This window comes from Neodiprion fabricii, chromosome 6 (assembly GCF_021155785.1).
Source record: "Neodiprion fabricii isolate iyNeoFabr1 chromosome 6, iyNeoFabr1.1, whole genome shotgun sequence".
In the NCBI taxonomy this organism is placed as follows: Eukaryota; Metazoa; Arthropoda; class Insecta; order Hymenoptera; family Diprionidae; genus Neodiprion; species Neodiprion fabricii.
In genome coordinates, this window is record NC_060244.1 from 28,495,632 (window position 1) to 28,512,435 (window position 16,804).

At 42.4% G+C, this 16,804-nt stretch overlaps 1 protein-coding gene across 4 annotated transcripts in view; it reads left to right on the forward strand.

Moving 5' to 3' along the window:
* Window positions 1–16,804, forward strand: part of LOC124185668 (trace amine-associated receptor 9) — a 75,043-nt gene that overhangs the window by 53,690 nt on the left and 4,549 nt on the right. For 3 of the 4 annotated variants that reach the window (XM_046576643.1, XM_046576646.1, XM_046576644.1), the window contains 4 exons: window positions 591–745; window positions 2,051–2,198; window positions 15,279–15,533; window positions 15,789–15,888. In XM_046576643.1, coding sequence (XP_046432599.1) covers window positions 591–745; window positions 2,051–2,198; window positions 15,279–15,533; window positions 15,789–15,888 — 658 coding nt within the window. The remainder of the gene's footprint in view (window positions 1–590; window positions 746–2,050; window positions 2,199–15,278; window positions 15,534–15,788; window positions 15,889–16,804) is intronic. The other variant, XM_046576645.1, reaches the window with a different exon arrangement.

The window sequence follows — 16,804 nt, forward strand, 5'->3', positions numbered from 1 at the left end:
ACTAAAATTTGACAATAATAACGAAAGACTTATTCCGCCGTTAACATTTATTTGCAGGTAAATCTTCCCGTCCTTCTTCCCTTTGTAACAAGAATTCGCATGTCGCAGATAATACGCTCCGCGTTTCGCATTCCGAAAGCTGCTCAGACGCCCTTCGACCCTCGGTTTTCCCTCTTTTTGCCGTTTTCCTCTACTCGCGTAGCCCGCGGCTCGGCGGCCGAAATGCGCTCGTAAAACGGCCGCGATAAAACCTGTTGGAACTTATGACAGTCATCCGTGAACCGGATAGAACGACACTCGGTGTATTATCACCCCGGCTATAATGGCACTTGTACCGTTTTCTATGCACACCCCCCGATTCGTCGACCCTCTTGTTTTTCCTCTTGCCCTCTAATTCCCCGTTTAGCCGTTCGACGTCTCTGTATACTTGTGAAAAGTGATAGAGAAAAACGAGAGAAGAGGATGCGGAAGTCGAAGAAGAAGAAAAATAGCAATATTTTTTTCAACTCCAATGCGGCCATAAATCTACAAATCCCTTTAACTTTATAATAGTATCATCTGTAAAGTTTCTTTTGTGTGTGTTGACGCAGTATTACATGCGGCAGGGTTGCGTTGCAGTGATGTCGACGACCTGGATAGCCAGCGTTGCGGTCTTCGGTGCCCTCGTTCTTCCCAGAGGAGGCTACTACTTCAACGGCTCCGGTCTTCTCGCCTGCGATCCATTTTTCGCCAGGGCATCCCTCAGGCAAGTTTCAAATCCATCCTGTTATCCCCTTGAATCACGCGTTGTTGTGTCGAGTCTGTTCTCTGGTTTTTCGGCTCGCTGATTGCGAATACGAAATCAAATTTCAAAAATCCACCATGACGGATCCGGTACGGCGGACGAAAATTTCAAATTTTATCGAATCTCGTGATGTAATTATTAGAATTAAAAAGCGCACTCGATCATCGCGTTGCATCGCAGGATTACAAAAAGTATTCATTTTTGTCAATGTCGTCTTTTTTTTTCCACGTTCACTCCGCAACGATCGATGTAGAAAATATGAAAAAGTTGCTTCTTTGGATTTTACTGACCGATAAAATAACGTTTATTAAATACTAATATTCGCGGAGCAAGCTATCGTAAAAACAAAAACTGTTAAAACTTGGCCTGCCCGTTTTTATACTAAACTTGTCGAGTGAATTTCACTTTTTTTTCGTGCTCGATGTTTAAGGAAGATTGTTACGTACCTACGGATATAGCGTGGAAAAAAGATTCTTAAGAAAGTATTAATTATGTCGAACTTATTTGAGGATCGATGGAAAATTTATCCGAACGACATGCCGTAGGTATATAATCGGCTTGAAGAAAAAAAAAAAAAATTTCGCAAAGACACGGTATATATAAATATTCTCATCCTTCGTCAGAAAAGTTTCTGGTCTAAAGTAATTACATGAATACAATTTTGATTAGAGAAGGTATTTTTGTGGATAAAGACCACATTTTCATTGTACTCGGTGAAAGGTTTTTGAACTAGAAGTGCTTTTTGGGGGGATCTACTCTTGAGAACTGGAGAAGAACGAGAATTTTTGAACGAACTGACGATTTCCGAGATGTTGGAAATATTAGAACTGGTATATTTCGGCTTTCCGTGCATCGGTCGTATTGACATAGGGCTCGAATGAAAGCTTTTAAAATCTAGAAACGTACAAAAAATTTCAAACGTCGAATTTTATCCCGAGAGGGGAGAAATATGTGACGATACGTTCGCCGGGGAAGATGGAAGGCTTCTCATCGCGATAAAAGATAGTCCGTCAGCTCGCGTGCTTTGAATCTTTTTGTTTTTTTCAATCGACTCGGTGCGTTCGGTAACCGCCAATCTTGACGGTACATACCTGACGAGCTAACGTAAGTCATTGTCGTATGTATCGGATAAAAAATAAATTCCGACAAGTTGTAAGAGCAAAAAACGAGAAACTTTGTATCACAAGAATAAGAATTTGTAGAAAAATGGAGTAAATCCAAGGATGTAAGCCTGCAAGCACTGCGACTGAACTTTCGATATTACAGGATATTGGCCTGCTGTTGTTTCTACTTTCCGACGACGATGGTACTGATGTACTGTTACGGTTCGGCGTTTCACGTCAACAAGCTGCGACTGAAGAGGGTCGTATGCGTAAACGCACCGGAAGTCGTCAGCGGCGGTCACATCGAAAGGGTGAGTTTTAGGAGTGAAATTGACGGTAATACCTGACGGCGATAATCCGCAAAAGGATAACCGAAAAATTGGTAACGAAACGCGGAATAAGAAAACCGTCCGAGTAGGAAAAGAGAAATGGGTAATGGGTAATGGGGAAAAACGCGGCTCCGTGTCGGGAGCCTTTTAGTAGTAAAGTTCGAGGCGGACAGGGAGAGACGGGAAAACCGCGTCCCGAGGGCTCGAGGCGGGTCCTTTGGGAGGTCCTCGACTCCCGTTGAACGTAGAGAAATTCCCATGCGGCTCTTTAGCGCACCGCTCAACTTTCTTTATGAAATATCCCTTCGAAGGCGGCTGCATGCGCGCAAAAAGGTTTTGTATTTACCCACGATGAATACGGCACTACGTACCCTGACGCTATTTTCCTCCTCAACCTCTCTTTACTACTTGCGCACGATGAAAGAGCTGGATCGATGCATGAAATTTAATATCTGCACTCACGTACGTATAGCATGTGTGTGAAACGATGATGCGCGAAAATCGTTCTTCGCTTCTTTGATCATTTGTTTATATAATGAGAAACGGAGAACGTTTACTGACAAAGAAACGTCCGAGAATCTAACGATAAGTTTTCTGTACAAAATCATTTTACACAAAAAGAGAGTGGGAGTAGAGAGAGAGAGAGAGAAGTAAAAGGTAGAATCTCATTCGAATAAATGATGATTGATCGTCGTTTCGTCGTAAACAAAAAATTAAAAAAATTCGTTCCGCTTAATACCGATTTAAATTCAATTATTGATGAGAGATAATATGTATCGTTGAACGGAAAGATATCGTTGCGTGACGAACGATGTCAAACTCCTCCCCCATGTAACAAAGCGTGACGATTTCCTTGACCCATTCCCCCCTTCGAGTACGATGCTTAATTTATGAAAGCTCCCTAAACGCCCGCGTACAAACAAATTTCAACCTCGATTAGCAAACGATCAAAATTCCACGATGCCAGGACTATCACGGGCGTGTAAATCGCGTGCCTCTGTAATCGCTGTTATAATACCGATGCCGCTGAAACTGGAAATTACAAGCGACGAATCCGTATACCACCTACCCGTATTATTGTAATACCACGCATGCATTATGGGAGGGCATGGAATGCACGCTCTGTGAAATTTCAACTCCGGCATCAAATATATTTTACGCTTCACAGGATCCTATAATTAAATAGGCAGGTTACCAACCGTTTTCGATATTTGTAACGATCGGGTGAAATCGATCAAGCCTTTTACTTCTTTTTTTATTCCTCGCGTCTGTTATTTTCCTTTCACTTCCCGCGACTCTTCGAAACATCGCGTCTCTCGATTTTCAACAATTTTTTACAAACCGAGAACAACGGCTGCGAGCTTCTGGGGTTAAGGATCTATATTCGAGTAGCGGTGAGGTTACGGATAAGGATACGAACGCGGGACGAGAAGCCTCTCGAGTTTTCGATCACGGGGGTAAAGCGATGGGAAAGGTACAAGGCATGTCCATCTTTCCTTTCCCGCATCCTCGTTCGCTGATTTCACAAGTCTTTTCCATAGAATATAAATAATAATTTGCTCTATCGACCAACTTGACGCGAGAATATCCCCATCTCTTTCAATTTTTTCCCCCTTTCTCTCCCGCTTTCGCTTTAAGAACATTATATACATATATACATGTATCTATTTACGGTCCGTAGGGTGAAAAGAAAGAGTAAGAAACAGCGCGAGCGGGAGCAACAAAAAAAAAAAAAAATGAAAGAGAGAAGAGTAAATAATATATAATACGCATCCATTTGAAAAAAATAATAAAGTCAAAAAAAGAAATAGAAAAAACGTAAAAGGGAAAGAGAATAAAAGGTTCGTACGCAATTGTTATACAAACATATATATATATTTTTTCGACCGTTGTATAATGTATATTACTCAGAGCCGATGAAAATTCGACACCACCTTCTTCTTCTCATCCTTACTTAGTCCTTTTTTCCTTTCGCCACGAAAGTCTCGGCGAGTAATTATTGTGGGAAAAAAAAAAAATGTTTGCAGTACAATAGTAAGAAAGTGACGCTGCTACTCTACTTATTTTGTCTGAAAAATCTCTGTTTCATATTATAAGCACAACTTCTTCTCTATATCCGCGGTAATTTAATATCGTGGGCAAAAAAACTTTCTCCATCAAAAATACGTATAGTCAATTTCTTCGCGACTCGTCGTTTAATTGCTGTTGCATAAAAAAAAAAGAGTTGAAAAGAGTAAAACGACCTGCGAAACCTTGACGAAAAAGTTATATCTTTTCCTTATATTTTTATACACTTTACATCGAGCATTCGCGTATCTTCTGCTCGGTTCTATTTCTCTGTTTTTTACTTCAATTTTTTTTTTTTTTTCTTTTTCCTTCTCAACTCGAAGCATCCATACCACTTTACATGCCCCAGACGCAATTTTATACATGATACAACCCGCGATCCTTCCGAGCCGCGTATTAAAGTTGTAAAACCATTATCGCATTCCCCAAATTACTTCCGACTTATATTCATAAACCCGAAATTTAGCTATTGTTAGGGGAATCAGTTTAAGTTCACGCCATGTTCGCTGTGCATATCTGTAGTATAATACAGTTCGATCGTGCGCTCCATGAATCACGCAAAAAGAAAAAAAAAAAAAAGAATTCTTGGAATTTCTACATGTTATATAGGCATAATATACGTACCTATGATATGCCTGTACAATGTACCGCTGAAATGCATAGAACTAAGGCATTCGAGCAGCGTATGACTATAGATGATTCGAAATCGTCCTTAAATCATCCCGCCTCGGTTAATCCCGAGACACACAATTCACGCGAGCTTTAGGATTTTCGATTCCTTTTGTCTAGGCGCGATTCAAACTCTCTCGTCGTCGTGTATATAGGCCGAGGCGTACCTACGGCTCGTTAGGTCTTAGCGTGTTACAGGCTCGTATATTCGCAGGGGAACGATGCCGACGAAGGAGGAGCAGAAGAAGGATGAAAAATAGAAGTAAAGTTGAACGAAGAAGACGAAGGAGCCGCTGCTGGGTGGGCAGGAAATTGCTAAAGATGGAGCTTTCAGGCTTTTTCGCTTCTTCTCCTCGCCGGCTTTCGATTTTTCCCGCCTTATAGCGGATTTCTTTTTTACCTTCGTCTTGTTTCTTTTTCTCTCATTCTTTGTTTTTCTTGCCTCATACTTTATTCACTTTTTTCTTATACCCCGCGAACAATGAACCCGCACCCGGAAACCGGATACCTTGACCGATATCCCGGGCAAGATGAGTAACCGAAAAAACTGCACCGGCGATTTTTCAGGGTCGGATGTGTGAAAAATTTCATCTCCACAACGAAACCGCAACGCCGTAAAAAATTTGCTCCAAAACCGCTGCCGCATGCTTCCGGGGGAAATTTTTCCACAGTAAAATACCGCGGAAATTTTCTCCCTACTCCCGTTTCACGGCTCGAGGTAAACTTTCTCGACTCTTGTGCGCGCGTGACGTCATCGTCCTCCCTTTTTAAGTCAGCTGAAACTCGAGGGATGCGGTTGGGATTTTTTACGCCGCAATAGGGGGTCGAAAAGAGGGATGAATTATGTCTGGTTAATTTAGTGGGACACTCGGGGATCCGAAGTTTGCGGGGAATCCCCGTATAAGCCATCGTCATCCGGTTTTACACCGCTGTTATAATGCCCCGCAGTCAGGATACGCCGCTCTCCGACTGCGATCTGGCGAATTTAACGTAGCTACGAGTATCTAAATCCTTACGTCCTTTGACGAGAACGAAGTGAACGACGAGAATGATTCTCGCTCTCTCTTTGAACGTCCCTGAATGACGAAGGATTATGCAACGTGTAGCCGTGGTTGGAAGATCTTTAACGTTTGACTCTGAAGTTGAACTTTGGGCTGCGGAATGCGAAACTTGAGAGCGAAAGTTTCATTAGATATCGCGATGTCTCCTGTACTCAAAAGAGAGAGAGAGGGAGACGATCCGGAGCCGAGGCTGTGAATTGAATTTCAATCTGGAACCAACCCGCCATTCCGCGTTCCTTATAACCGAAATTGGCGTCCGTTGTTCCATTGAAACAAACGTTATTGCATCGGCATCGAGACGTGACGTATTTCGCCAATTGTATCCTCTTTGAAGTTACATCTTTCGCGGCATTTCACAGCGACCTAGTTCTAATTTTTCGAATCAATCGTCCGACTCGCGAAGCGTAAAATCCGTGCGAAAAAAGGGGTGGAAAAGCTTCGGGAAAAAGGTCACGCGTACTCTGATGTTGGAAATCCGAATTACAGGTGTAACGCAAAGTGTGTTCACCGAATTCTCGGGAGTAGAGGAGGATATCGTGTAATCTAAGAAAAAGTGAAGAGCGCCGGCAGCTTCCCTCGTTTAATTAAAAACCGTTGGAGGGTGCAGGCGTTAAAAAGTTTTGAGAGATCGGTAGGTATGCGTAGCCGCGTCAAGGAGCGGGAATGATATATTGGTAATAAGGTGAAAGTTTTCATCCTAAAATCGCGAGAAATATTTGCGAAATTTTAATCACGAAAGCTCGTCTCGCGTTCGCTGCATAATTTCCGCTCGATCTTCCGTTCTTGAAAACAATCAGACGTTGTTTCCACTCTCGTATATCTCGGATCAATTCGCGGTTGAACAAACGGCCGAGAAGGCAAATACATAAGAGCTTATACCCTGCCTGCCTTCGAATTCGCTTCCGCTGATCTTGCGAGGAGAGGGAGAAGAATCGATTGTGAAATTTGGCGATGCGCGGAGAGACGATCGGTTCGCGAGGCTTGACAAAGGGAAATGAAAACAAAAGAGAAAAGGAAACAAAGAAGCAATACCTAAAACCGGACCTCCGACCGCCATCTTGGTCCTTCTCTTCTCGATCCCCGCTTCGCTTTATCCTTCTTTTCTCATTCGATCGCGCCTTATTTTCACGGACTCTTTCGACTTCCTCTTTTCACGTAACGAGCATCGAATCCTCTCCCGCTTTCTTCCCTCGGGAATTGGCTGCCGTGCAGTCGTTGTCGTTGTCTCGTTTGATCAGCGGTGAAAAATAAATTGGTCCGCTGCTGCAGCTGGTTGATTTTCGAATTCTGACTCGACGATGAAATCCCGGAATTCCGTTGCCAAAGTTGTCGAGTATCGATTTCGCGTTAGTTTTCTGTGAATTTTCATCAAAACAATTCTTTTTTCCCCCCCTCTTTATTCATTCTCACCGTTCGCTAGGGTTTTATATTCTCTGAACGTAACCGGAAATCGCGTACACGCGTATCTGTGTTATCCGATATCCGGTGCAAAAAATTTAAACAAAGAAACGGCACGGGAGTGGAAAAAATGTTTTGGCACACTCCTGATCAATTCTCTTCCTCCACTCCCTTCGCTTTATGACTACCCGTGTGTTAATAATTTCACCTCGACCGATAAAACAGATTCGATAATTTATTACTCTCTCTTTTTCAGATTAACCACCGTTAATTGTTTTTCGAAAACCGTAAATCCGACTTTTTCAGTCCTCACTTATCACTTAATACACTTCGAAAGCTGACTACTCACAGGCACCGGATAATTTCTTTACAAATACGGTTGATCGCTGCGCCAATTGTCTCGGACAATTATAGAGAGTGGTCTTGATCCGCGATCGGATTTCGCGAAGTGGTTGAAATTCGGCTAAATAGCCCCAAGTCTCGAATACACTTCGCAGGTACCTACCAAATCGTAGAGAATCGTCGACCGCAGACCAGGGCTTTCGTTATACGTAGTTATAGAATATACATAACTACACATACAAGCGAGGCGTGCCTGCAGCTTTCCTGGAGTAACTGCGTTTAATCCAGATTTGCATATTCTAAATTAAATAATTACCATATTTTCCCGATTAGTTTAATATTTATAGCGCGAATATTAACGCGCGTAGGTACGATATGTGTAGAGCGTACGTTGTACGTTTAATCCTATATGATCGTAATTACAGAGGATCGGAAAGGAACCCACTATATTACATTACAAGGTAGTAAAAAGGAATCGCGAAATAACGCCGCGGGCTCATCGCTCTAATTTCAATGTCAATGTTAATTTTAATTCCAATTTTTCGCGACCGAATCACCTCTGTGCACGCGAACGCGTGAATCCAAAGACGAGAGCTACGGGATTAGGAGCTCGATAATTAGCCTTTGGTCCTCTAGTCGGGCTGAAAAGGATTTTCAAAGGAATTTTATCAGCATGAAGTAAAAGAAGGAGAAGAAGAAGAAAAAAAGAAAAGTAAACGATCCATCATAATTCGATTTCCGAAGGCGTCGGCGTCGCTCCCTTGAAAGGGCAACTAAACCGTCGCCTCATGAGCGTACATCTGATTACGGAAAATACGATTCGAATGAAAGGTCGTCTCCCGAACGGCGGTCTGCTTTTATATTCGAACATTTCACACAGGGTGGAGAAAAATTTTTAATTAATTTAAATAAAGTATTTCCTCGCTCGCGCCAATCGGTAGAATATTTCACAAAGTTAACGTACTCGAGTGAAATCTTTTCATCGTCAAAAAAATAACGAGGCTACGATTACAAGCTAATCGCTCACATACCGTTGATTTCCTCTATCCGCCGGTAATTATAGGGTCGAAACCGCGGTGAAATAATGAAATAAAGAAAATATATTTCCAAGTATGATTCCCGAATCTGGGTCAATTGATGTGCACGAATGTCCCATCCGAAGAACCGCTCGAGTATGGCTCCTCGCACAAGCTCAGATGCCTGACAGAGAGAGAGAGAGAGAGAGAGGGAGGAACGGAGGGCGAATAGCGACTGGGTTGGGTGGTAATTAACCCACAGAACGGGGAGAGAAAGGGAGGCCGAGGGACGGGGGCGATATTTCAAGGCTGGAGCCGGGAGGATTTGAACGGAAGCTGCACAGGTACGTCCGCCGTTTCCCGATTCAAAGGGAAATTTCAAATCGTTCAACAATGCGGGGATGATCGTTCGATTGGCGGTAATAACGGGGCCGCAGGACTGAAGCTAGCTGACTAATGAATCGCTGATCAATTCATTATATTGCGTACCGTGGCTATACACGTTCGGTATGATGTGTAAAAGCTTGAAGAGAGCCGAATTTCCAACAGAGACGGGGGTGATTGATCGATACCTAATGACGCGGATCGGTTCGCCTTGTGCTGTAGCGATCTCTTCGCGATTGTCGTTCAAAGAGTTTGACAAAGGTGTTCTCGTCATCGGAGGTCTCTGGTTCTTATCGTAGTCGTTGGGTTAATTCGATGTCGTCGATTAAGGATCAATTATTAATTATCTTGTGTATTGAAAATTGGCGAAAGTGAGGTAATCGTTTGAAAATCTATAGCCATGTTGTTACATTTACGATAATTTATAGAGTTGACGTGAGGAAAACCAACATTTTTATGTGTACAAATGATGAGAAATTTTTTTTCTCCCAGTCATGCTGCTAATAACTTAACACATCGATCCTTAACGCAGGATAGGAATGTAAATAATTTTTACGTATCAACCTTTTTCTCTCTGATAATTCTTCGAATCCTTTAGCTAAATTTTCACGCTAGTGAGAGTTCGGATATTATATCTTATAAAAATCTATCGCCTTACAGAACGAGATCGATCTATAAACATTTATTTATCAATACGAAAATTTTTTACGTACAGTTGTAATTTTATTTCGTGGGTGATAAAAGTGTACCAATTTAAAAAAAAAAAGTTTAAAGTAATGTAAGCCATAGATTCAAATAATGATCGCATTTCAAAAAATGTATCGTCACGTACAATGAATAGAACACAAGTACATTTTATACCCATATGAAAAAAAAAAAGAAAAGAAAAAATGCGTATCGAGAAATTCCTTTGGCTATTATTTACCTCGAGTGAAAATATCGCATCGGATATATTTCGCACATTGTCACGGGGTTGGATGTTTCGCTCGAATTGTTACACGCAAGAGTGTGGGTAAAAGGTAAATAATAATCGCGCGATAGAAAAACCGGACAATGGTGTCCCACCCTCGAAACTCGAGGTTCAAATGTATACCCGCCTATACGCACAACGTATACCTGCAAACGGTTACGTATTATTCTTCAAGTTATTGGATACCGGGAGGGATTCGTGGGGCTGTTCAGAGATAAGGAATCGGGGGCGGGAAAAATCGAGAGGGCAAAGAGGGAGGGGGGTGTGGACGGTGATCGACGTGGCAACAGTATTGACACATATTCCACGTAGCAACTGTGGTTCTATCTCTCTCTTCTAACACCCAACCTGCAGGTGGTAAGGCTCGGAGCGTCGAGAATAAATGAGGGAAAAAAACCCGAGGACGTCCCTTGAACGTGAGCGTGATCACCTCTAATTTTACAGATGTAGGTAGTCCTCGTTTCTCCGCATTTTTTCCTCCTTGGAATTTTTCTTTTTTTTTTCACTCTTTCCCTCTCTCTCTCTGCTTGTCTTCTCCTCTCCATCTTCTTCTTCTTCTTCTTCTTCTTTTCTTCCGCCTTGTTTCGTCCCGTTTGTTTCACATCGTGACAAATTACATCCCCTTTCCTAAAGCCGCGGCGAATATCGTCGCCAAGAAATTTGGAAAAAGACGAATGAATATTGGCAACGGTTTCCCTCGCTTCTCTCTGACATCAACTAATTCCGATACAATGGAATCGATAAAACTGTGACACATACGTGTGTTTCTTATCTGTTTTCAACGACTTTGTATACCGATTCGGGGCGATAAAATAGCCGACGAAAATTGCTGGTGTTTCGAAAGACGAGGATACACGGCGTGTTTTTCGTTTGGTTCGAATCTGCCGGATCAACGATATGATAATACTTGCTATATTTTATTCATCTTGATGACGGCCGAAGCATTATTCAAAGAAACGAGAATAAAACGAACGGTCTCAACGTTTCAATCACTGCTGTGCTCTCCGCCGTATTTTTCAGCAGCATTAACCGCGATCTAATCTCTCAATTTGATAAAGGAATCGTACAAATAACGAGCGAAAAAGTGGGAAACGCGTAAGATGGAAAAGCAACAATTTCTGCTGTCGGTAAAAAAAAAAGAAAGTGTTGACTTGTATACCCGTGATAAAATTTTATCGTATTTCTAACCGGGTAGTGCAGAATCGACACTTTATATACCTTCGCTGCAAGCTTCATGCCACTGCACCGGAAGTCTCGGGCGTTGGAAAATGCCTCGGGGGACAGTAAAAGGTTACGCTGCATAGGCCATCGAGTCTTTTTACTCCTTAACCCATTTCTCCCCATCGGCCTCGTCCCAATCCTCATCCTCAACCTTCCACCTCCTCGGTACCGATAATTCTGCCAAGAGTCGTTCGCACGGAATTTTCATCTCGGTTTTTTTGACGCGTCAAAGAGCACGCATTAACCCGGATTCCGGCCGTCGAGATAATACGCAGATACCCAGTTTTTGGCTCCCTGGCCAAGACACAACGACGGTCCTGCAATGGCCGTACTTACATTTGTAATTCGTTTATTATATTGCCCAGCCGAGTCCAATCGCGAGGATAATTCATTTCTTCTAGGCATGGTTTAGCGAGATGTGTGTCGGAGGAAGGGAATAAGTGCGCAAAAAATGCGAGTAATATGTGTGCCGAAGGATGGATGTGTTCTTGGAAAATGAATTATTTCGTCTTGGATAACCTTTCTACCTCTATCGTGAGTGTACTTATCCTCTTTCTCTCTCTCTCTCTCCCTCTCTCTTTCTCTCCACGTAGTTTAATAAGGAAATTTAACGACGTCGTTGAGACTTCGCCGGGAGGAGTCGAGACCCGTCATTCTAGGGATATAAGGTTGGTCCTGATTCCGGGAATCGTGTGGGTGACAACGAATCGGATGATGAAAGCAGCAGCAACAGCAACAACAAAAAGAGAACAAGCCGAGGGTAACGGAGAAGAAGATAATAACAAACATCATTCCGTGAGAAACGGAAAATTTAATGAAAGGCCTAACAGGTCGTTTCAAATTTCCCGCCCTCTCGCTCTCGCTCGTCTCACTGGGAATCTTGGGAATGTTATGCAGGGTGGCCAACACAAGCAGGTTGCGGAAAGTGCGCGGGATGAATAAATGCATACCTACACACACACACACACACACACACACACACACACATATATATATATAGATATCACGTATATATGACATAAACGTCCGTGTTTAAATATATTTTACGAGCGAAGATAGGCGTGAGCCCGGCACGTCGAATCCCTGAGCGATAAAATGCTCAACGTGAATTCGAATGGTTGTTTTAATTTTAATTTTTACCGCTGTACTTAACTCTTCGACTCCGGGTTACAGCGTCTTTATACCTATTCTGTCGTTACTGGTTTATAATTCAAACGTTCATCGCGTACCGAAGGTTTCAAACCTGTATTTCTCGTCGACATTTAGTTTTCATAAGACCCCAGCTATACCGAGAATTAATCAAGTGAAACGGAACAACGCGGTATAAGAATGTAATTTAATATTACTGCCGCAGTTTTTATGTCGTTTAAATTTCGCGCGCAATTTATTTCTGACGTACGTCATGACGCGAAACGCTGGGTTTTCCGAACACCGCGGCGGGAGATTGAAAAGTGACGAATAATCGTGGTCGGTTTAAAACATAAAAAAAATAGTCTCCAAAATTCATTAAAATTCTATTTCTGATGAGTTTTCGTTTATTTTTTATCCTACGACTTCGCTGTTTTTCATTACTTTCGTCGAGGTCAGCATATCCGCGACATGTAATACATATAAGCTTCCGGCGAATGGTCGGAGAACTCTGCATAAACTTTTCCGCGAATATAAAGGCGAGCATGGGTAGCGTAACGACGTCGAAATACAAAATATAAAATTCGCTTCACGATATTCAGGATTGCGGATTGACTATACGCGTATAACGCGGCGGGAGTTTCGCTCGTATTGGGGAAGTTCAGACGATAAATCCCGCACATGCTAATGTTGGTAGAGCAGTTTGTCTTCGATGCTGCCCTTCCGCCACAAGCCCCTATGCTAATCGCCCATTTTCATATTTGAATTCGTGATATAAACGTTTTCCTGCGTGCGCGGAACCGAGCTTGTTCATTTTTTCGCAACCCCCAATTCAAGTCCGCCCTTACAAAGTGTAAATCCGAGAAAGATGGCGGCGAAGACAACCGCAGCATCAGCTGACCCGTATTCGGTGTTAAATTATGCGAATAGTATATACCTGGGTAAATCCGATAAGTTAAAAGTCTGTTATTTCGTTGTACAGCTCGGTTATGAATGAGTAGAAAAAAAAATGGGCAAAGGAATCACGGTTTCACCCTCAAATTATACGACTGGTGATCGTGTATGTACGTACCCTCAAGACCCAAGACCCCTTATCGAATTCTTGAACACCAACGACCGTGAATCCCGAGTTCAGAACAGCGGAGGCGCTGTTTAAATTCCTGCAATACCCCGTTAACGGTGGGTAAATTCGGTAAAGGGCGTAAGAACAGACCCTTGATTAAACCATCCTGGAATTAAGCCGAGGGTGCGACAACCCTCGCACGAAGAAACAAGCTCTCTCACAAACCGGAACATACATACCTATACCTAAATATAAAGCTAAAGTCAAGCAAAAGTCTCCTGACGCCTTCCCCCGGAGAATTTCGAAAAGTGAGGGGGTTACACTCGTACTACATTAACCCCAAACCAAACGGGGTGGTCTCCCACACTTACTTACCCCCGATGTTGTTGCGCATCGCGGTTTAAATGTGATAAAACACTGCTGCTTGGTGGATAAAAGAGGTAGAGGGAAAGGTGTGGGGGATAGAAAATTTTCACCAAATGGGTATAATGTATATTCCCATTGGCATTATCTTGTAATCGCCTTTACGCCCACCTCTTATTCCCACGAGTTTTCCTTATCAACGGGAACTTTCGCCAACCAATATCACGACCCTCATCCTCGTCACAAGCCGCAAATCCTCCCTCCGAGCTCTCGGCCTCATACAAATACAGGTATACGGGGTTCTATTTTGGGGTTGAATTATACCTGTAACATTCGACACGTGCAGATCACCGGTCGCATCTTTGGTTACAACACCCCGCGGGGTGGATGACAAAAAAAAAAAAAAAACGAACGACAGAAGCAAAAAAACGAGAATTTAACACAGCCGTATATTCGCCTTATCGTCCGAGCAGTGCCACCTTTGACGGTTATATAGGTACACACACACACACACACACACACATATATATATATATATACACGTTTTTCTATACCTTATACGAGGTACTTTCTCCTCGGTGGAAAAGCCGCGTTTAATCTGGTAACGACTACTATACGACAGGGTGGGAAAATCTCTTCGAAAAGAGAGGTAGATGACGGAGAGATTTCGGCGAGTCGGGGAGAAGAACTTGGTCCAGGCCATTAATCCTTATAGCGTTGCACGAGAGCTAGTTCTCGCCTTCGAGAGGAGAACAGTTGCGTAATCCTACTTCCCGAGCTTTTTGACGCCGTGCCGACGAGATTACCCGGCACTCTTCCCCCATTTGTTTCCCTCTCTTTATTTCTCATTCGCTTATTCTCACCGTGAAAGCTACGAGTCTCGTTTGCTCCGACGTAATTACCACCTGCAGTTGGATATCAGTTTCTGTTTATTCTCGGAACGTGAAAATCCCATTTAGAGTTTACGAAAACTGAGTTTCCTAAGCTTTGAAAAGAACGAGGGTGAGGGGGGTCATCAGCGATAACGGGAGGAGAAAAATCAACTTTTCATGTACCTACGGTCTACGTGCCCGATATTAAACTGTCGTCTTAGGGTGACTTTTCAACTCTGTGTCGTGACGAAAACGCTAAAGCTCCCAAGTTTCCTTGCCCCCGGAATTGCTTCCGGTACAAAAATCGGCGCATTGTGACCGGGTTCGATTTGACGAAGGAAATAACGACAACTCGACTCCGGGATCGAGGGGTTTTTTTTTTCACCCTCACTTAATGTCGAATCTGCACGTTGGTCTCCTTAATTACCGTACAACGATCGAATGGAAGCGGTATGAGATCCATGCGAGTAATTCCTTTTCGAATGATTTCTGATTTCTCTGCTCGCAGCTGGTAGCTCACGAAAGACGATTGTCCACCTCGGCTTCCCGGACAATGGCCGCGATGAGTTTGGGTTTCATTGTGATGGTTACTCCGTGGACAATTCAGGAAGTGGTAGCGGCTTGTACAGGAAGCAAACCGCCCCCCTTCCTAGATTTCCTAGCCACATGGCTCGCCCTTTCCAACAGCTTCTGGAACCCCTTTCTCTACTGGCTGTTGAACAATCACTTCCGACGCATCTCCAAGGAGCTTCTATACACTAAGGTAATATTTTCTCACCATTGGCCGCTCTTGTCTTTCCCCTGACTCAAAGAAGACGATTATATATCTAAGATTCGTTACAACTTTCAATACTTTTTTCGGCCGTATTTAGAGCTAGGATGATAGTGACTTTTTATTCTGACTGAGATCAGAGCTTTCGAAAATCGTTTTCTTATAGTTCGGAAAAATTTTACCTCCTTGCTGTGTCATTTTTTTTAATTTATCTAATTTGTTTTTCATTGCTTTGCATTTCTACAGATCTTATGCAGACCAAAGCCCCTCGGTCCGAAGCAACACTGTTGTGCAACAAGTACTGGGGGACTGGACATCTGTAGTATCGGTGGCTTAGATCTGTCTGGTAAGAGGAATAAATTTCTCTAAACAAAAAATAAATCGCTCAATTTTTTTTTTTTTTTTTTATGGTTTTCCTTTTTTCCGTTTTCTTTTTTTCACGTACGTACGATCGACCGAGGCGAAAAGTTGGTTTCGTTGTATATACTCGTGCCTTAAAAGTTGAAGGGAGGGTTGCAGGAAGCGTGATGAAACTTTTCTTTCTGTATTCTACTTTTATCAACGATGCCATCAAGATAACAAAAATAAATAAATAAACAGTAATAACAGTAAATAAAAAAAATACGAAGGGGAGAAGTTTTATTCCAGTACTTTATATTATACTTATATACGTATACATAAACACCTACCGACTTCTATAAATAGTTGTTGAGATTATAGTTGAATCTTGATCAGCTGTAGCCGTGTATATAGATTCATTCTATTACACGATGTAATTACGTTAATTAGATGAACCCGATAATTGTACACTGACTTTAAATCCTTCTGAAGGCTGGACGGTGAACTGCCGTCTCATTTGTAAAGTAAAGTTTCCTGGAATGACGATAATTTTTCTCAACCCTTCTTGACTTCCCCTTCTTCTCATTCGTAATTAAAACGACCACGCAATCACGCTTGCGAGTCTTGTACGTTAAAATCGACGTCGATTATTTCACGGATTCGATATGTAATATAAAATTTACCTTTTTTCAGCAACACCTGATTATTAAATATATAATTATATATACCTCTATACGTTGTATATGTGTGTGATCATTGGCCATTCGTAGTAAGAATTTATGACCTGCGGTATTGAGGTATACATTTATACATATATATATAAGTGTGCCATGCATTCGCTGTATGTATATTATACTGGCAATTCCAGTCACATGCACCGCGGTCCATTAAGTTCACCGTACAGTAAAATAGCAATTAATTAA